We start from the raw sequence: 19,061 nt of genomic DNA, 5'->3' as shown, positions 1-19,061 counted from the left end.
CATTCAGACCACTGTAATTCATTTAGGAACAAGGCAGTAACAAGAAGCATCATAAGAGCATTGCAATTTAGACAAACCTGTCAGTCAAAAGCTTATCTCGAGTTGCAACGGATCCAAAGAACAGCACTGAAACTAGATATAAGGCACTAGTTGTCAACGTTGCTGCTAATGTCCCAATAGGAATTGAACGCTGAGTATCCTTTAGCGAGGCTGAACGGTTCGAACCTGCCATGATCCCAGTCACCGCAGGGAAAAAGAGACCTACCAACGCACTTACATGGAAAAAGAATCAAATATTAGACCCAGTTTCACACTTAGAACTTACGCATCACTGAAGTAAAAGGCAGAAAAAATGGACAATTTATTCCTGGCAAAAGTACCACGCAAATTGAACAAGAGAGAAGGAAAACAAGATTTGCAAGCCTTACTTGAAACTCCAGTATATCTTTCCATTAGGGTCTGGAATCCCAGCATTACTAGTCCTCTGATATGCAGGACCCCAATTGTCCTTAAAAGATTCCGAACTCAACCCCGTGATTCCAACTGTACCATGCATAGCAACAGAAAGTAATGAGCTTGCTGTCATATATTCAAACAGGAGAAAATCAGGTTTAACTATGGATCAGAATAGCTATTCTGAGTAAGAGGGGGAGGACTTGATGTGATTACTATTAGACCTCCAACCCTGAGAGACTCTACAATCATTATGGGCGGATAACCCTTTCCCTTCCCTTCTATGGAGAGGTTGCCCCTTTCTCCCCGGGTAGTTCACTCACTCCCAGTTCCTACCATTTCTATATACTTTTGAAAAAAGAGAGGTAGGGCTAGGAGCTCAATATTGGAAGAGCGCCCCCTCTTTTCTTCGGGAAATCGAATTAGCTGGGCTGGCTCCCTGTCCCCGATATGTAATGAAAAGATTGATGGGTTTACCACATTCATTCATGAAAGCACTAGAGTTTTCATGAGCCGCTTGCATACTAGGAACAAAGCTAGAACTCTGCTCCCTCCTTCTAAATTGATGATGATGTAAGGGATCAAAAACTTTTAAATTGTCTAACTCTCAAAAATGTGACACTGGCATTCATCCCATTAAGCAAAGAGAGAAATTAGCAATTGAAGATCTAGGCTATCATCCATGAGTAGTATACGTCAAACCTAACTGTACATTTAGAACGTCCTAAACACAGGAGGCAGGGAGCTAAGTCCATAAAGGAATCAGTAAGAGAAAATAGCCAAAATGGTCCTCTAAATTTGGACTTCCACTCAAAATAGTTCCTATTCTGGATAAAGTGGATCAGATTTTGCATTTCTAATGTCAAATTTTCAGTATTGATTAATGGTGGGCCTGAAGGTTTTTTCCAATCTCAAAGGGGGCTTAGACAAGGTGATCCTTTATCACCTTTTCTATTCTTGATAGTCATGGAAGGACTTAATCATATGATTAAGATCACACGGTTGAATGGGTGGATCATAGGCTTTGGATCTCAACCAAAAGCCATTAAAGGAATGGAAATATATCATCTTTTGTATGCCGTTGACTCTCTAGTATTTGTGAAGCTGATGTGGTACCTATCAGACATCTCAGATCCATCCTAACTATTTTAAAGCTTTGTCAGGTTTACATGTTACCTGACAAAAAAGCTTTCTTTAAACGGTCAACAATGTTCGAAATTTGCTATCTCTGGCAAGTAACCTTGGTTGTTAGGTGGGAGCTCTTCCAACAATTTATTTGGGGATGCCCTTGGGGGCTAAAAACTGTTCTGCAGCAATATGGAATGAGGTTATAGAAAGGTCTGACAAAAAAATGTTAAGGTGGAAATTTAGTATCTTTCCCTAGGTGGGAGACTGACTCTCATTAATTCAGTTTCAGATGCTCTTCCAACTTACATAATGCCTATCTTTCCATTACCCAAAGAAGTCAAAAAAAGAATTGGCAGATTGAGAAGAGACTTTCTTTGGCAAGGCAACAAAGAGAAGAAAAGCAGCAATCTAGTAAAATGGGAAGCTATAACCTTGAGCAAAAAACATGGCAGTTTGGGCATAAAGAACCTGAGACTGCATAATAGAAGTATGCTACAAAAATGGCTTTGGAGGTTCAATAATGAAGACAATGCACTTTGGAGGAATTTCATATCCCAGAAATATGGGATGTTGAACCAGTGGACCACAAATGAAGTTAATAGCCCCTATGGTAGCAGTGTGTGGAGAACTATCAGAAACCAAAGGCAAGACTACTGGAAAATGTGGAGATTATTGTGGTTGATGGAAGAAAAACTGATTTTTGGGCTGATCATTGGATTGCACAGAGCAATCTGAAGTCTATGTATCCCGTTCTTTATTCTACAAGTCTCCAACAATATGACATGATCAACCAAATGTGGAGTCAACAAGGGTGGAATCTAATCTTTAGAAGAGCTCTTAATGACGGGGAAGTAGAGAGTTTCGTCACACTGCTTCAGATATTGGGAACTTTTAGTGGATGCACGGATTCTACAGACAGACTCAGATGGAAACTAAACAGTATAGGGGCCTTCTTAGTAAAGTCAGTGAATTGGCAGTTGAATCAAAGACATCCTGTAAAGGAGAATTGTCCTTGGAAAAAAGCCTGGAAAGTAAATATACCTATAAAGGTGCCATTCTTTGTTTGGTTGGTGATTAGGAAAGCTTGCCTAACTCAAGAGAAGCTACAAAGAAAAGGTCTTCAGATTTGTTCAAGATGTCTTTTGTGTGAACAGGCAACACTGCAGGACCACTATAAACCTGTGGCACATGTTCTTTTGTATTCCAGAATAACTTGGGTAATACCTAGTTCTACTTTGGCACTGCTGAACAATTGGTGGGGTATTGAGAATAGAGGTGGGGAGGAGGACTGATGGAAGATCATTCTTGCTTGCATTTGGTGGACAGTGTGGAAAGAGATGAATGGTAGACATCTTGAAGGCACTAGCAGTTCTATCCAGAAAATTAGGATGAATTGTCTTAGCTTGTTCCTTTTTTGGTGTAAACGGAATATGAGGGGGGAAGTACGAGAGTTAGTATAGAATCGGCAATGTATAATTGCATAGGGTTCACACTTTTGATGCTTGTAAAGTTTCCAACTTAGCAACTTTTTCTGGGGTGGTTAAGTTTTTACTGAATAAAATTGTTACTTGTCTCAAAAAAAATAGTCCCTATTCTTTGAGTTGGAGCACTAATAGTCCTCCATCTTTCCAAAACTGGAACACATTTAGTCCTGGATATTTTTTTCCAACTAAAACAAACAGAATACTTCCGGTCCATGGAAGGTGAACCAACCCAGATCTGTTATCAGCAATGGCATCAGCAACGGATTCAGCTGTTGCCTTTTCTTCCCTGTATGAGTAGTTGGGAAGCTTTAAATGGACATAAATATTCAGTGTGTTTGACATGTTCTTCTTGTCCTTTAAGTATTTTTCTTTTTAATTTACAGGAAGAGAGTCTTCAGTGTATTTGACATGTTCTTCTTGTCCTAATTTCCCTTTTTTGTACTAGTGAAAGAAAAAAACAGGAAGAGAGTGGAATTGCACAACTGAGATGACTAATAATATAAACAAGAAGAAGGTGGTGAGTATACAACATGATGATGGTGTGCAGTGAGCTACGAATTGCAATTACGAGCTTCTATCACTGCCGAATCCGAGATAAATTCTGAAGACTAGAATATGCTTTTAACAGTCACATGGGAATGTGGTAGGTGAGAAAAGAAAGGGGTGACTGTTTAAAGTTGATGAAACCATTGTCTGAAAGAGCTTCAAAAAGTTAAAACTTAAGAAGTAATCAACAGAGTGCAGAAAAAAAGAGCAACTCAGAAGAGCAGAGCAATCAGCTTTTATTTCAGAGAACGTGAACTTTAAAGGGACATGAGGCATTCTGTTAGTTATAGACGGTATCAGTTACCTAGCACTACATCTGCTCCATTTTTTGAAAGATGGAGGATTATTAGTGCTCCACCTCAAAGGATGGGGACTATTTTGAGTGGAAGTCCGAATCTTGAGGCCCATTTTGGGCCTTTTCTCAAAGCAGTAAGGTTCTAAGGGCCACTATGAAGCAATACAAATGCTGGAAATTGCAGAGGTTGAGATATCAATTGAGATTTATTATTACAGACTAGCTTAGCAATAGCAATAAGTTTCCACTCTTCTCAAGGCCAGAACAAATGAATTGGTCGACAGCATTCTACTAAGAAAGAGCAACAAGATTTAACCTTAACACTGTCAAACAAGCTTTTCTTCATATATCTTAACTTTTAAGCGTGTACGATCAACTTCTAAGTAGCAGAACACTTCACACATAGCTTTCAAAACAATTTCGAAAAAAAAAAGTAGGCATAAACAATAAACCTGCTGGACGATCATTCCTTGCCAAAAGAATGCCAGAGAATATGCACACCAATGAGAATACAACAGGTACAAGGAATGCCGGTGCGACACGATTAATAATTTTTACACCACCAAAAACTATGAAGCAGAGAAGAATAGTCACGACAATCCCATAAATTTGCAGGTCGTGCAAACTTGGCCTTGTAATGGGCTCCGCAATATCTGTACCATTAACTCTTGTGACAGTTTCTGCATAAATGACAAAGTAAAATTCAGAAATACAAATGATTTTGACAAAATAATGTATTACCCAGTAAAGCATCAACAAAAATGTACTCATTGAAAATAATGATCCATATAACCAAGGAAGAGAACAGATTACCATCAAACATGTCCATACAAGTAGACACAAAAAAGAATTACTCCTATAAAAAAGACAAGATCCAAGGAGCATTCATAGCAAAATTATGATTTGCAGTCTTTTCAAAACATTAAATTCTAGCCAATAAATCAATTGTGACAATCTCACTCAAGAAATACCTCTAAGAATTCCAGCAGCTGGTACAGCATCAAGGAAGGTTTCCACAGCTCCCAATACATACCTGTAAGACAGATACGTAATAGCAACATTAACTCAAACTTATAGATAGTGCCAAATGATGAAAGTAATGTAACCTCATTTGCTAGTAGTGTCAGATAATGAAAGCAATGTAGCCTCCTTTGCTACATTCACCAAGTGAGTAGCAATTAACACAAAAGGTCAGATTGTATACTCACATTGCTCCAGCAACTGCATTTCCAAGAAAAAAACACAATCCAATGCTGACACCAACTTCTGGACCCAAAGCACGACCAATGAGATAGTAAGGCCCTCCGCCCTAATTTTGAGAAAACAAATGATATCATTGACCATCTAAGCTACTCGGGAAAAAAGAAAATGCATGTCTGATATAGGAAAGCAAGAAGCTATCTCCTTTGTCTTCATTCAATGACTGATGAGCAACTTTTTCTCACCTTCATGGCACCATTGGTGGCAATAGCACTTAATGATATTGTGGTCAGGAAAGTACAAGATCCACAGAAAGCGACGAGTAACAATGACTCACCAATCCCAGCCATACCAACAATCCTACAGCATAGAAGAAAACAAAGCATCACAACATGTCAAATATAAAATGATATGACGTGACTAACACACAAATAGATACTTGTTCAACTCCCCCAACCCCACATTATTGCATCTTTCCTATTACTCCTTTTTCCCACAGTGTCCTTTTCTACTTCTTCCTACTTTCTCTGATTACGCTGTAGGGAGAAAGCACAGAAAAATATTATTAAGATACATAAACTACATTATTACAGTGAGCTCAATTTATAGACACTACACTACAATCATTTTCATGTACGAATACTATGTACAATCCTATACCTATTATAACACTCTCCCTCAAGCTGACACATATAAGTCATATGTACCAAGTCCATTTAAGCTAAAATGACTTTTAAGTACTTTTGGAGTGTTGGGTAAGTTAAAAAAAGTGCTTATAAGCACTCAGGTTTAAAGCTAAAATGCTAAAAATAAGCCAAATGTCAATAAGTTAAAAATCCTAACTTTTGCCTTTTGGCTTATAAGTCAAAAATAAAAAGTCAATCCAAACAGGCTCTAATACGAGGACCAGTTAGGTGAAAATATCTGCAAATTGATCACTTGACTTCACAAACTTTGTAACAATATCTCGAGGGTATCTTTTCTCTGATAAAGTGATAGCCAATCTCAATATGTTTAGTCCTCTCATGAAACACCAGATTGATGCAATATGAAAGGTCGCTTGATTATCACACTGAAGTTCCATTTGACTAACTTCTCCAAATTTCAATTCTCTGAGCAACTATTTGATTTAAACTAGCGCACACATTGCTACAATCATTGCTCGATATTTTGCTTCTGACGTAGATTGAGTAACCACTTTTTGTTTCTTACTCCTCCATGATACCAAATTACTTCCTAAAACACAATATCCAGATGTAAACATATATCAGAAGGTGATCTTGCCCAATCAATCAATGATCTTCTCATTGGTCTAGCTCCTCAAAGAGTAGTCCTTTACTTGGAGTTGACTTTATATATCACCGAATGCAGACAACTACATCTCAATGACTATCATTGGGAGAATTCACAAACTTACAGCATTCACGAGAAAACAAATCCCAGGTCAAGTCACTGTGAGATTATTAAACTTACCAACCAGACGCCTATACCTTTTAGGATCACTGAGTGGCTCCTCTGTCCTACTCCTAGCATGAGTTTATCCATAGAAGTGTCAATGGGTCAACATCCCATCAATCTCGTCTCCTCAAGAATGTCTAAGACATACTTTCATGGTAAAACAATAATACCTGATCTGGACTAAGCAACCTCAATACTTAGAAAATACTTCATTTTACTAAGGTCTTGAGTCTTGAAATGTTGAAAGAGATGTTGCTTTAAATTAGGGATATCATCCTTGTCATTGCCAGTGATAACGATATTGTTAACATAAGCCACCAAATAAATACACAAATTTGGAGCAAAATGCAAATAAAATACAGTGATCGACTTCACTATGAGTCATGACAAACTCTCGAATTGTTGTGTTTTAACTTTCCAAACCATACTCGAGGAGGATGTTTCAGACCACATAGTGACCAGCACAATCGACATACAAGACTACTAGACTCCCTCTAAGCAACAAAACCAGCTAGATGCTCCATGAAAACTTCATCCTCAATGTCTCATTCTTAATGTCTAACTACCAAAGAGGTCAATGGTGGACATCAGTCACGGATAGAAAAAAACATACAGATGTTATTTCAGCTATGGGAGAGAAATTAGCAGTGCAATCAAGCTCAAATATCTGACTATACCCCTTTGCAACAAGGCCGCATAAACCCAACAACAACCAACAGTAGAGTAGATTTACCCAAAGAAAGAGGAACTAGCTCTCAAGTACAACTCACATGTAAAACAGATATCTTATCAATCATAGTTGTTATCATGGATGAGAAAGTATTTCATGTGTAGACTTGGGGCTGAAAATAATACAAAGGCATAATGGGGTGATGATAACTTAAAAGGGTAATGGGGTTAGTATTCGAGTGGATTGCACACCTTTCCGAAGTGCAATTCATTGACTAGGAGAAGACAAGTTTGTGATAGGTCGAGGGTCCGCAGTAGGTGCAGGGTCTGACGCAGGACATAAATCATTCAGGACTGATGTTGTACGCAGACAACGATAAGTCAGAAGTGGTAGTACTATGGCTGGAGATATTGAAGTAACCATACATTCCTCATAAATTGGTATAGGTAATACCTCAAAGATATTTGGATGATAAAAAAATGTAAAGTCAAGACTCAAAATGTGACATCAATTGACATAAAGAACCAAGGAAGATTAGGTGAGTAGCAACAATATCCTTTTTGAACCTGAGAATAGCCAATAATACATATTTGAGAGCACGAGAGGCTAATTTATCTTTTGCAAAGGCTAATTATGAACAAAACATGTGCTCCCAATGACAAGAGGGGAAGAGAGTATACAGATGACTGCGAAAACAATATTGAATAAGGAATCTAATTCTGAATGGAAAATAATGGCATCCGATTAATTAAATAGCAAGATGTGAGAACTGCATCTCCCCATAAACGCACTGAAACATGGGATTGAATGAGAAGAGTATCAGCAGTATCAATGAGGTGCTTATTTTTTTCTTTGCTACCCCATTCTGCTAAGAGATGTGTGGCCACAATATTTGACTAATAATTCCTTGGTGTCATAAACTATTGAAATTGGGAGGATAAGTATTCTAAGGCATTATCACTTCAGAAAGTACGAATATAAACAGCTGCAAAAGAATGGCTCCCAACTAAAAATTTCTCTATTTTGTATTTCGACATAGAAACTCTTGAATATAGAAAACAACTCTAATCTTTCATTGAAAAAATCCAAGTACATCTGGAGTATTCATCAATGAAACTAACAAAATAACAAAATTCTAAGGTTGAATTGATTCTACTAGATCCCCAAATATCAGAATGAACCAATGAAAAGATAGACTCGAGACAAATGGCAACACTACATGGAAATGTAGTGTGGGTATGTTTCTTAAGTTGACACGACTCACAATCTAATGTGGACAAACTAGACAATCTAGGTACAATTTTTTGTCGATTGCATAAACTCGGATGCCCCAAACGACTGTGAATTAAAACGGGAGGATATGTAATTGGACATGTTCCGGAAGAATTAGAAGAGGTAAGATAGTAGAGGCCTTGTGATTCATGTTTTGCGCCAATCGTATGTCCCATACTGCGATACTGCATAACAAAAGAATCGCCAAGAAATATTATAACACAATTAGGCATGAGTCAAAATGATTGATTGATGCAAGATTAAAAGGACAACCAAGGACATAAAGAATAAAGGTTAGAGTGATAGACGAAAGGGGATTAGCTTGTCCAACTCCTTTTGCTTTTGTTTGGCCCTGATTGGCTAAAAGTAACAGCACAAAGAGACTGTAAATAAACAATATTTGACAATAGTGATTTATTACCAAAAATATGATCAGAAGCTTCTAAGTTCATGACCCACGGTCCAAGGGTACTAGATTGTGAAACACAAGTAAAAGAATCACTTGCAATAGAATCCAAAGAAGTATCAGGATAAGCAATTGAGCGTACTTGTTAAGATATTTGCTTACTTGCTCGATACGAAAGGAAATCCTTATATTCCCCTTCAAATAAAGAGAACCCTTGATTACTTGTGGTGTTAATCTGAGCAATATGAGCATTCTTGGCTGGTCAACCATGCAAAGAGAATGCATACGTAACGAGTATGTCCTAGCCCATTATAATAACTACACTTACATCGAGATCTTCCAAACAACCTCCTCGTCAATCCTCTGTGGATTGAGATGCTTGATTTTCTGTGATTTGAGATGCGAGAATAGTGGAGTTGGCAGTTGTTGATGAGACCACAGTGAGATTAAGAGGCGTGAGGCGAAGTAAACGAGAGAATAATTATCAATTGTAGGACTAGCCAAAATATGACCATGCACTGAATCAAGGTCGGTAGGAGGTCCAAAACAATGTATGTCTTTGCTCTTATAGTTTTTCAACTTTCGTAGTAACTATATCAACCTCTCAAATTCCTCCATAACTGTATGTACCTATCCTAAGTAAGTAAACATCTAATTCATTTTTATTTAGGTTTGTCATCTAAAATATCACATCATAAAATCGAGATCCATCATTAGTAGATAAAGCACAAACCTTTTCCCAAATTGAACATGTTTGCAATGGACATAACAAGAACATCAATTTGAAATCAATAGATCGCCACAAGATACTACATACTTGAGTGTCAACCTTCTTTCATTGTGTTTTGGTCTTTCCATCTAACTCACCAGCCTTTTTCTTTAAGTGAACTTGAACACCTGCCCCTTGCACCACAATCGAGAAAGACCAAGCTAAATAGTTTGAATTCCCCATGAATGGTTTGGAAGTAATCATATGACTTGAACTTTTGATTCTCGTATTTTTGGAATTAAGATTATCAAATCCCGAGGACATGGCTCGAAACTTCAAGAGAATCTGACCAAAGAGGAAAACACCAAGTTTCAGCCAAGAAACAGAAGGCCAGAAGCTGAAACAAGGTTGGATATCGTTGGAAAACTTGCTAGAAAAAATGAAAGTGATTGGAATTCTATGAAAATTGTATGGGTGAGCTCGGAATTGCTGCGCCACCTCGACAGGAAAAAAAACCTTTCAAGGAAGTGGCCAGAATCAAAAGCTCACATGTCGGCATGTGAGACAGACGCACCACTGTGTTGTTACTAGCGTGTGCCGGCACATGAATCGCTAGATGCCGGAAGAGCTGAGTGGGATTCCCACCAGACATTCACGAGTGTGATGGCACTATTAGTTTTCGTATATATCAAAGAGAAAGATGAGATGACGCAAACATCAGTTGTATAGTCGCCCGAAATGCGCACGAGATTGTGTGACTGTATTTTCCAGATGTTTCTTACCAATGATCTAATACCATGTGAGAAAGCACAGAAAAATATTATTAAGATCTATGTTGCGCGGACTCTTCAATTTTGTTGTTGAACCTGTCTCGACGCGACACTGGGGTGGGTGCGGGGTATGTCAGATTCGGTCAATCCTATAAGGATACTTTGACCAGAGTCAAGAACAAATTTAGGAAAAGGCTGAGTGGATAGATTTTGGGAGCGAGTGACTTGCCGCTCCAACTTCATCTCTAACGACTCAGACGAAAACATTGACAATCTAAGATGGATCTGTGAGAAATATTGGAAAATAATATTATTGAATTGTTGTTGTTTGCATTATTACATTGAGACCCTATTTATAGACAGTACAATACAATCCTTTACTAAGTAGGATACTATTTAGTAATCCTATTTCTATTTATATTCCTATTCTAATAGGATTGTATAAACCTATTCCTATTTTAACACTCCCCTCAAGCTAGTGCATACAATTCATGTACCTAGCTTGTTACAAATGTAATTAACACAAGGACCGATGAGGGGCTTGGTGAGATATCTGCAAGTTGATCAACCGACTTCACAAAATTGACAATCAATCTCAATGTGTTTGGGCTTCTCATGAAATACTGAATTTGATGCATAATGTCGATAAAACACAGAGCGATAAAATTACAGTGTTGGAACTTCCCAAACCAAGCTTGCAAAGATTGTTTCAGACCATAGAGACTTACGTAATCAACATACAAGGCAACTAAACTCCCCCTGAGCAACAAAATTAGGTGGTTGCTCCATATAGACGTCTTCACAATGCAATGGTCGTTGTAAGTGCTCAAAATCTAGTAGAAAGTATATGGATCATGTTGGAATCAATAGAACGAGTCAATATTAAACAAGAAAGTCACCAAAAAACTGGCCGGAACATGCTCATATGCCGGAGTATTAGATTTGATGGCTAAAAGTGGTCACAATCTAACAAATAATATTATATTGGTAGGGTCGGAATGATGTCACGACCCAACTAGAAAATAAAAATTATATAGGATAGTTTGAATTGATGGAACGACCCCATTGAAAAAGAGAAATAATATGGGTAGGGTCGGAATGATGGCACGATCCTACTGAAAAAGAAACGGATAGGGTTGGAATGATGGCACAACCCTATGCAAATCAGATTTGAGGAGTCACCGGAAAGACGAATGGAACTATGCAAATCAAATCTGAGGAGTCATTGAAAAGACACATGATGCTATGCAACTCAGATATGAAAAAGTAGTTCGAAAAAATCCACAGTACTACACAAATTAAATATGAAAAGTAGTCCGGAGAGATGCACGGTGCTACGCAAATCAGATATGCAAAAAAAGGTAGTCACCGGAAGGATGGCACGGTGCTACACAAATTAAATATGAAAAAATAGTCACCGGAAATATCACACGGTGCTACACATATAGGATATTAAAAAAGTAGTCAGCGGAATGATGGCACGGTGCTACACAAATCAGATATGAGAAAGTAGTCACTGAAATGATGGCACGGTGCTACACAAATTAATCATGAAAAAGTAGTCACCGGAATGATGGCACGGTGCTACACAAATAAAAAATGAAAAGTAGTCACCGGAATGATGGCACGGTACTACACAAATCAGATATGAGAAAATAGTCACCAGAAAGATACATGGTGACCCAACTTATGCTAACATAATCGTTGGCCGGACGGGAGGCATATATGGATAATATCCGCTTGCCGGCAGCGGAAGCTCTTTGATTGTTTACCAAGATCATAGAGGCTCTGATACCATGTGAGAAATATTGGAAAATAATATTATTGAATTGTTCTTGTTTACATTATTACATTGAGACCCTATTTATAGATACTACAATACAATCCTTTACTAAGTAGGATACTATTTAGTATTCCTATTTCTATTTCTATTTCTATTCCTATTCTAATAGGATTGTATAAACCTATTCCTATTCTAATAGGATTGTATAAACCTATTTCTATTCTAGTAGGATTGTATAAACCTATTCTTATTCTAAAAGGATAGAATGTCAGCTGCATTTTGGCAAAGAGGGAGTAGGTGAGCTAGGGTTGAGGTTTTGGTGAATTTCGTAGAGGCGGTGGCGTGTGAGATGAAATAGAATATATGAAAATAGGGGTTTTTAGAGATTTATATGGGCCTGCATGTTGCAACTAAAATTATTTCAACATTTGGGCCTAACCACTTCTACTGACATTTTACCTTTCATGGGCCTACTCTTTGTATAATTAGTATTCTGCACTTGTTGGACTAGTTTGTAGCGTAAAAATCAATCAATGACTGGGACAACAAATCTCAATATGTATCATCTACACATAAATTTTTAGCTTTATAATTGGTTAGGAGATAAGACTAGGATAACTAATGTCACATTTGACTCAAAATTTGTCTCTTACATATCACTTTACGAACAAGAGAAAAAAAGATTGAATTCTACAAAATATTCTCAAATTTAAAATATCTTTATTACTCTATTTTTATAATGTTGAATTTTTAGCCAAATCCCTGCACTCTTATCCATACAAGGATTCATACCCCCTAATCTTAAAATTTAGATTTTGCCGAATCTGACTCTCAGATTCGCACCCGTTTCAGACACCCACACCCAAGTCTGAGCAACATAGATTAAGATATATAAACTACACTAATACATTGAGCCTATTTATAGACACTACATTGGATAAAAAAATATAATGTACAATCCTATTCCTATTCTAACAGCTACCTAACAAGTTCTGTAACAGGAGAATACCAGAGATAGAAGGAAGATCGGCTCACTTTGAGTACCTCACAAAAGCAGATTAAAATATCAATATCAACCCATACTTGTGACGTGAGTAGACCACTAAATCATAACTAACATAGGGAACATAGTGTAATCTGCTTTACAATTTACTCACTCAACATAACAATCAATGCGGGAATTTATAGAACGCGGGAATAACAAATGCCGAAGTGTTGGAAATGAAAGGAAATTATCCACATCTAGAATGTTGACCATAGTCCTTAAAATGCAGATTTAAGGAAACGCAACTTGATCACCTTTTGATAGCTACAGCATTATAAATCTGGTCCACAAAAAGAATCCGAAGAGAATACATAAAGGAATGGATACGATGAAACATACCAAGAAAATCTGATATAGTAGATGATTCCCATAATATTTTGCAAGCATGGCACGAAGACACCCATCAATGTCCCAGACTTGACAGCAGTAGGCTACAACAGCATTCACAGAAAGAGACAATCAGAAAGGCATCCAAAGCTTCATTGAGCAACCCATCACTACAGAATTACATGATTCAGCAATACATGCAAGCTGCAAGTTGTGATCGATGAATATCAAATCTCAAAAGTACAAGTTCTGATGAATGCACAACTACAACTACAACTAAGCCTCAGTCACAAACACGTTGTGGTCAATATGAATCTTCACTTCTTCATTTAAGCCCAACGAAGGTCTGTAATTGTGAAAATTGATTGTAAACCAAATTACAATAAAAGTAGGAGAAACCAAACAAGTAACTAAAGAAGAATACAACAATATCCCTCACACTCTTCCATGCTGATCACAAATAAAACTGAGAACAAACCTCATTAAATGAAGTTGTAAACTAAAGGGGGAATGAAGGGGAGAGGGGAGCAACCAACAGCCAACTTAACTGTTGATTATGTATTTCAGGCAGCCACTTAAGAATACATACACTCTCACTTTACCACATTATGGATAATTAATAACACAACTACACAATTCAGATTCATCTTATCTTGCACAAATTATGAGTAAAACTGAGATAGTGAGTACAGAAAATCTGTCGACGGACACCAATAGATCTTACAATTTTTTTAGTGAGGATCTCTTATGCTTCAACTTTTTTTGAATATTCTGATATGTATTCTGTCTGCTAACATTTTATTTTTGAGACAATAAAACTTTAAAATCTGAAGATCTCAGCTTTATTATCAAGAACGGTATTCTACTAAAGTAGTATGATAAGCGCCATATTAAAGTGTCAAGGAATACATGAATATGACAACAAGTTCCATGGATCTACTTTTTCTTCCATTCACTCTTGCAAAGAAGAGCAGGAGAGGGAAAATGGTGATCCAGCAGCCTCCTCTAAATCTAAAACTAGATCAGATACAGCCTTCAAAGATAATTACCTAGTATTTATAACAAATTGTTGACCAATAGGAACCTTAACAAAAAGGCATTGACAATTTGGAATGGTGTAAGATGGCGATGATTTGTTTAAACTTCAAAGTGAGCTTGAGCATGCAATGATGATTTATCACTAATAATTAATCAACAATATGTTAACATACAATGCATATACTTTAAAGTAAGTTTTTCTACACTTTTGTCTTCTTATAACTTCACTCAACCCTTTAGCCACCTTCTTGCCCACTGTTCAGCATTTATTCAAAGATGCAGACCATATATTTCTTTAACCACTCCCCATCACCCTACCCAAAAAGAGAGAGGAAGCCATAGGATATGACAACAAAGACCATGAAAGAAAGGAGAATTACATGGGAGACTCTCCCTTGAAAGCATGTTACATGTTTCGTCGGAGTTCAGAGAGGATCAGATATAGGAGAAGAATAGAAGAAAAGAGAAGGGCTAGTTCCTTCTTTTGGTTAGGAAGCAAAAGGGTAGAGAGACTTAAAATGGAGTATGCTACCCATCCATGTCAATTTTTCCAGTCTCTCAAGAAATGGACAAAAAGGAGCACTCTTTTACTCCTCTTCTGGCTGTACCAAATCACTGTAGGTAGGTTAGATAATTTAGCTATAGAAATAGATTTATATGTTTTCCTCCCCATTCTCTTCCCTTCCAATTAAACCAAAATGAAGTGTCACTGGTTATAACATAAAACTTCAGGAAAATAGAACGAATGATTAAGAACCTATCACAGTACCCTGGGCCGCTCAAGAGCAATAGACACATCTCCACCATCTCTCGGACTAGGTGGCGCTTGAATTTGATCACCTGTCATGCTGAAATAGCAAGATTAATTAGAAGCATAATATTAACCAAATATCAAATACTGAAAAGGAAAGTTGAATTTGAAAATGATAGTCTTGAAAACACAAAATGATAAGTTTATAGGGGCATGTATCAAGTCTTACAACATTCAAAATTATCTCCAAGCTAAGACCCAACCAACAGAAAAACTCCATTATTCTCCAATGTTGTTCACGGTGCTACAGTTTTTAGGCAGTTCTTGGGGAAAAGTGAGTGCGTGTGTGAGAGAGAGAGAGAGAGAAAGAGAAAGAGAGAGAGAGAGAAGAATGGAAGTAAAGCTAAATCAATCAATCAACCACACCTCAAACTGGAACAGGTTGAAGATGTATTTATCATATATATCTAATAGAAGATAAAAGATTTGTAGGCAAGAAAGAATAAAATGTAAAGGACGACAGAATGTTTACCTCTTACCTCTTGAGACCTAGAATATTTACAAGAGAATCAAAGCCAAACAGTTCCAGTTTGGATTCTCTTTGAGGACCGTTGACACTGTGATTGGGCATTGAACCTTCGGAAGCCACATCTGATTGCATATTCACTTTAACTTTCCTGATAAAATTTGTGTAAATCAGAATAATGCATAAAAATTATAATGTAAGAACAGCAAAATTCTTGAACACTTAGAGCAAAAAAAAGAGGGAATATTGACATTACAATATATCCAACTTTGAGATAATAAGTGTTGAAGTATATGACCATCTCATTTAAAAGCTTAAATCGTTATAGAGAATGCACTTTCATTTATATAATTATTCTCTCCCACACGCCCCTTCGTGAGCGAGCCTGATTCTTTCCATAGGCCAAGCACGTGTAACTTCTTTTTGATAATGGGTAGAAATGAAACTAGAACCCACGACCTTTACTTGCTCCGATACCATGTCAAAGTGTGTGACCATCTCATCTAAAATCTTATGTTGTTAGAGAGCGCATACTTTTATTTACTATTCTCTTCAACAAGAATTCTGAGTATTGAAGAATCTGATTAAAAAAAATCCACAGCTCACGCCTCACTCCCGTATCTCAGCCACAAGAGTTAAACAATATATTAAAATCCTACAGAAATCCACAAGGAATATTTGAATTTACTACTCTATAAGCTGTTAAGGTTTTGAGACACTAAAGAATGTTAACTCATTCAAGAAAGAAATACAAATTCAAAATATTTCCCACTACTAATCAACATGAAAAGGTAAAGAAACAATCATTCATCCTATAGGCAAAAAAAGGACCTACTCAGATAAACTGACTTAGCTCACGTGAGAGGGTATTTTTTCCTGTGGAGTCATATAACCATGTACTTTCCCCAAAATGACAGAATCATCTACCAAGATTCAGTATGGAGAGAACCTTAAGCCTTGGGAGTTTCAGTCCAGGATGTATAGTAGCAGTAAAAAAAATTAGCAGAAGAAACATCAATGTAGTTCCTCATAAGGCACCACAGAGTTCAAAACTCCCCCCCCCCCCCCCCNCCCCCCCCCCCCCCCCTCAAACCCCACCCAGAGGTAAGAGATAATTTACAGCACCATATCTCCCTTTTTCCCCAACAAAAAAATGCATAATCACGATACGGACTTTGAAGCTTCATTTTTTATGTGCCAGAAATGCTTCCAAGAGTCCTACACTTTCTCCTTCTCAAACTTTGTCTCCATACATTTTATGTTAGAAGAAAGGAAAAAGTTGACTGGTGCTTTGTCTTTAATTCTCACATTTTCTCCTTTCGCAAACCCAGTTTCTCAAAGTTTACCGAACGATTCTGCTAGACGTCTCATAATTCATAGTCAACAAGTTAGCCAGCATCCAGTACAATTCCTTTCACAGATTAGGTGGCCTAGAGCCAAAATATATTGAAAGTCCCTTAAGTGTTTTTCATAAAATTCATACAATAATGAGACACAAGAAAAAGCTAGCATGGCTTGGATCTGGTAGTGAGAGCGCAACACGCGATGTGTGACGTTAGGCGCACAACAGCTCATCATGGTATGGAACTCTCTCATATACAAATATATGGTATTTAAATGGAAAAAGGTATAGGGGTGAACCAACTATCTATCAAGTTTTGGACCTTCCAACACTTGCCTCTGAGATTTCTTAGATTAAAAGGTGAAACATATGGATTTGCTTTCTAATGTATGGATCAATTAAATATGATAAAACGAAATAGTTAATTTAGTGAAACTGAATTGTATTAGAAAATGAAATCGTCATAAACACGAAAAAAAGGCTATACATAGAAAAAGAAGAATTAGAATTGATGAGAAAGTAAATACTATATTATTTAATATAATGAGAGAATGATAATCGTTATTTACTCACTCAAATGTACAATCTTTACCAAATTTTGAAAAATATTAAAATATAAACTCTTTTATTAATTATTTTGTAATTTATTATTGTATATAATAGTATAATACTTTATATATTTAGGGCATTTAATATTTGGGGTCCTAAAGCAAAGGCTTCACTTGCCTTACCTTATAGCTGGCCCTGGTTCCTTTTAACTGGATTTTCTATTTATCTCTAGATACAAATAGAAATCCTTCCCAGCACACAACATCTACCGTGAAGAACAAACTTATTCATCAAACTTTGGTCAATTTTTGAAGCCTCAACAAAAATACTCATAGCATTGAAGGTGTTCTATAGACTCAAAATAACTACTTCTACTTAATACCCTATCTCGACATTTATCCTTAAAACAAAGTCAAATCATAAACCTTCCATGGCAGGTTAAAATAATCACACGTCAAATTATGAATATTCCTCAATTCAAACAAGTCTGCATAATTAAAAATAAATAAAAAATTAACCTCAAAGCTTTACCAAGAAGTAAGCCTAACTCAAAATTTGTCCCTTTTTCCTAAGTTCCTTTCTTTGTCAGCAAAGTCAGCTGTGCAAAAAAATTGCACAATTTCATTGTGGATCATACAAAACCCTCACTGTGAAACTATAAACCTCAAGGTGGGGGGGCCAATAGTCAGTAGAACTAGGGTGAAAAAATTCGGTAGGAGATTCCAAAAGCCATACTAGGTGAATTTTCTTAATCTACCTAAACCTTGGTAGGGCAGAATTATCTGGTTCTTATGATGTTGATTAGTCAAGATAGTTAGTGTAGGTATGCAAAAGGCGATGTTATCATGAAAAATAATGTGAGAAACTACAAATGAATAGAAGGGTAAAGGAAGGATTAGTAATATAAATGCAAGTTGATTATGAAACTAAAAATGTGAGAGAGATACTTGAGATCTTGTTTGGAATAAGGAGAGGATGAAGATCGAGGATCAATAGAGGACATCTCCAAAACAGCCCGATCATTATCATGCGCCATCACCGGACTGTATTTTCGTCCCCTAACAGCTGATGGGAACTCATTTTCATCCCCGCCACCTTCAATTTCTCCTCCAGAATCCATTTCCTCTTTATCTCGATTAGAATGCATTGAATACAATTGCCTAAATCTGATTCAGATCTGATCAAATTCAGAGAGAGATCTGACGATTCAAACAACACATTCGGTTGAATGTTATTTGTTCTATTTTTTAGAGAGAGAGAGAAACGAAATAAAAAAAAAGAAAAAAAAAAAAAATAAAAGAAAAAAAAA

At 36.8% G+C, this 19,061-nt stretch overlaps 1 protein-coding gene across 3 annotated transcripts in view; it reads right to left on the bottom strand.

Moving 5' to 3' along the window:
* LOC125847027 (cation-chloride cotransporter 1) overlaps nt 1–19,022 on the bottom strand; it is a 39,029-nt gene extending 20,007 nt beyond the window's left edge. Inside the window, exons 1-10 of one of the 3 annotated variants that reach the window (XM_049526736.1) lie at nt 18,700–19,022; nt 15,875–16,012; nt 15,354–15,432; nt 13,559–13,650; nt 5,352–5,466; nt 5,115–5,215; nt 4,878–4,939; nt 4,359–4,586; nt 429–543; nt 78–272 (exon numbers count right to left, since the gene is read on the bottom strand). In XM_049526736.1, the coding sequence (XP_049382693.1) occupies nt 78–272; nt 429–543; nt 4,359–4,586; nt 4,878–4,939; nt 5,115–5,215; nt 5,352–5,466; nt 13,559–13,650; nt 15,354–15,432; nt 15,875–16,012; nt 18,700–18,899 (1,325 nt within the window). In that variant the 5' untranslated portion in view covers nt 18,900–19,022. Of the gene's footprint in view, nt 1–77; nt 273–428; nt 544–4,358; nt 4,587–4,877; nt 4,940–5,114; nt 5,216–5,351; nt 5,467–13,558; nt 13,651–15,341; nt 15,433–15,867; nt 16,013–18,699 lie in introns of those variants that run through there. The other 2 variants (XM_049526737.1, XM_049526738.1) reach the window with 2 other exon arrangements.
* Between the last annotated feature and the right edge of the window lie 39 nt (nt 19,023–19,061).

This window comes from Solanum stenotomum, chromosome 12 (assembly GCF_019186545.1).
Source record: "Solanum stenotomum isolate F172 chromosome 12, ASM1918654v1, whole genome shotgun sequence".
In the NCBI taxonomy this organism is placed as follows: Eukaryota; Viridiplantae; Streptophyta; class Magnoliopsida; order Solanales; family Solanaceae; genus Solanum; species Solanum stenotomum.
The sequence above is the reverse complement of the archived record's forward strand: the minus strand, read 5'-3'. Positions and strand labels throughout refer to the sequence as shown.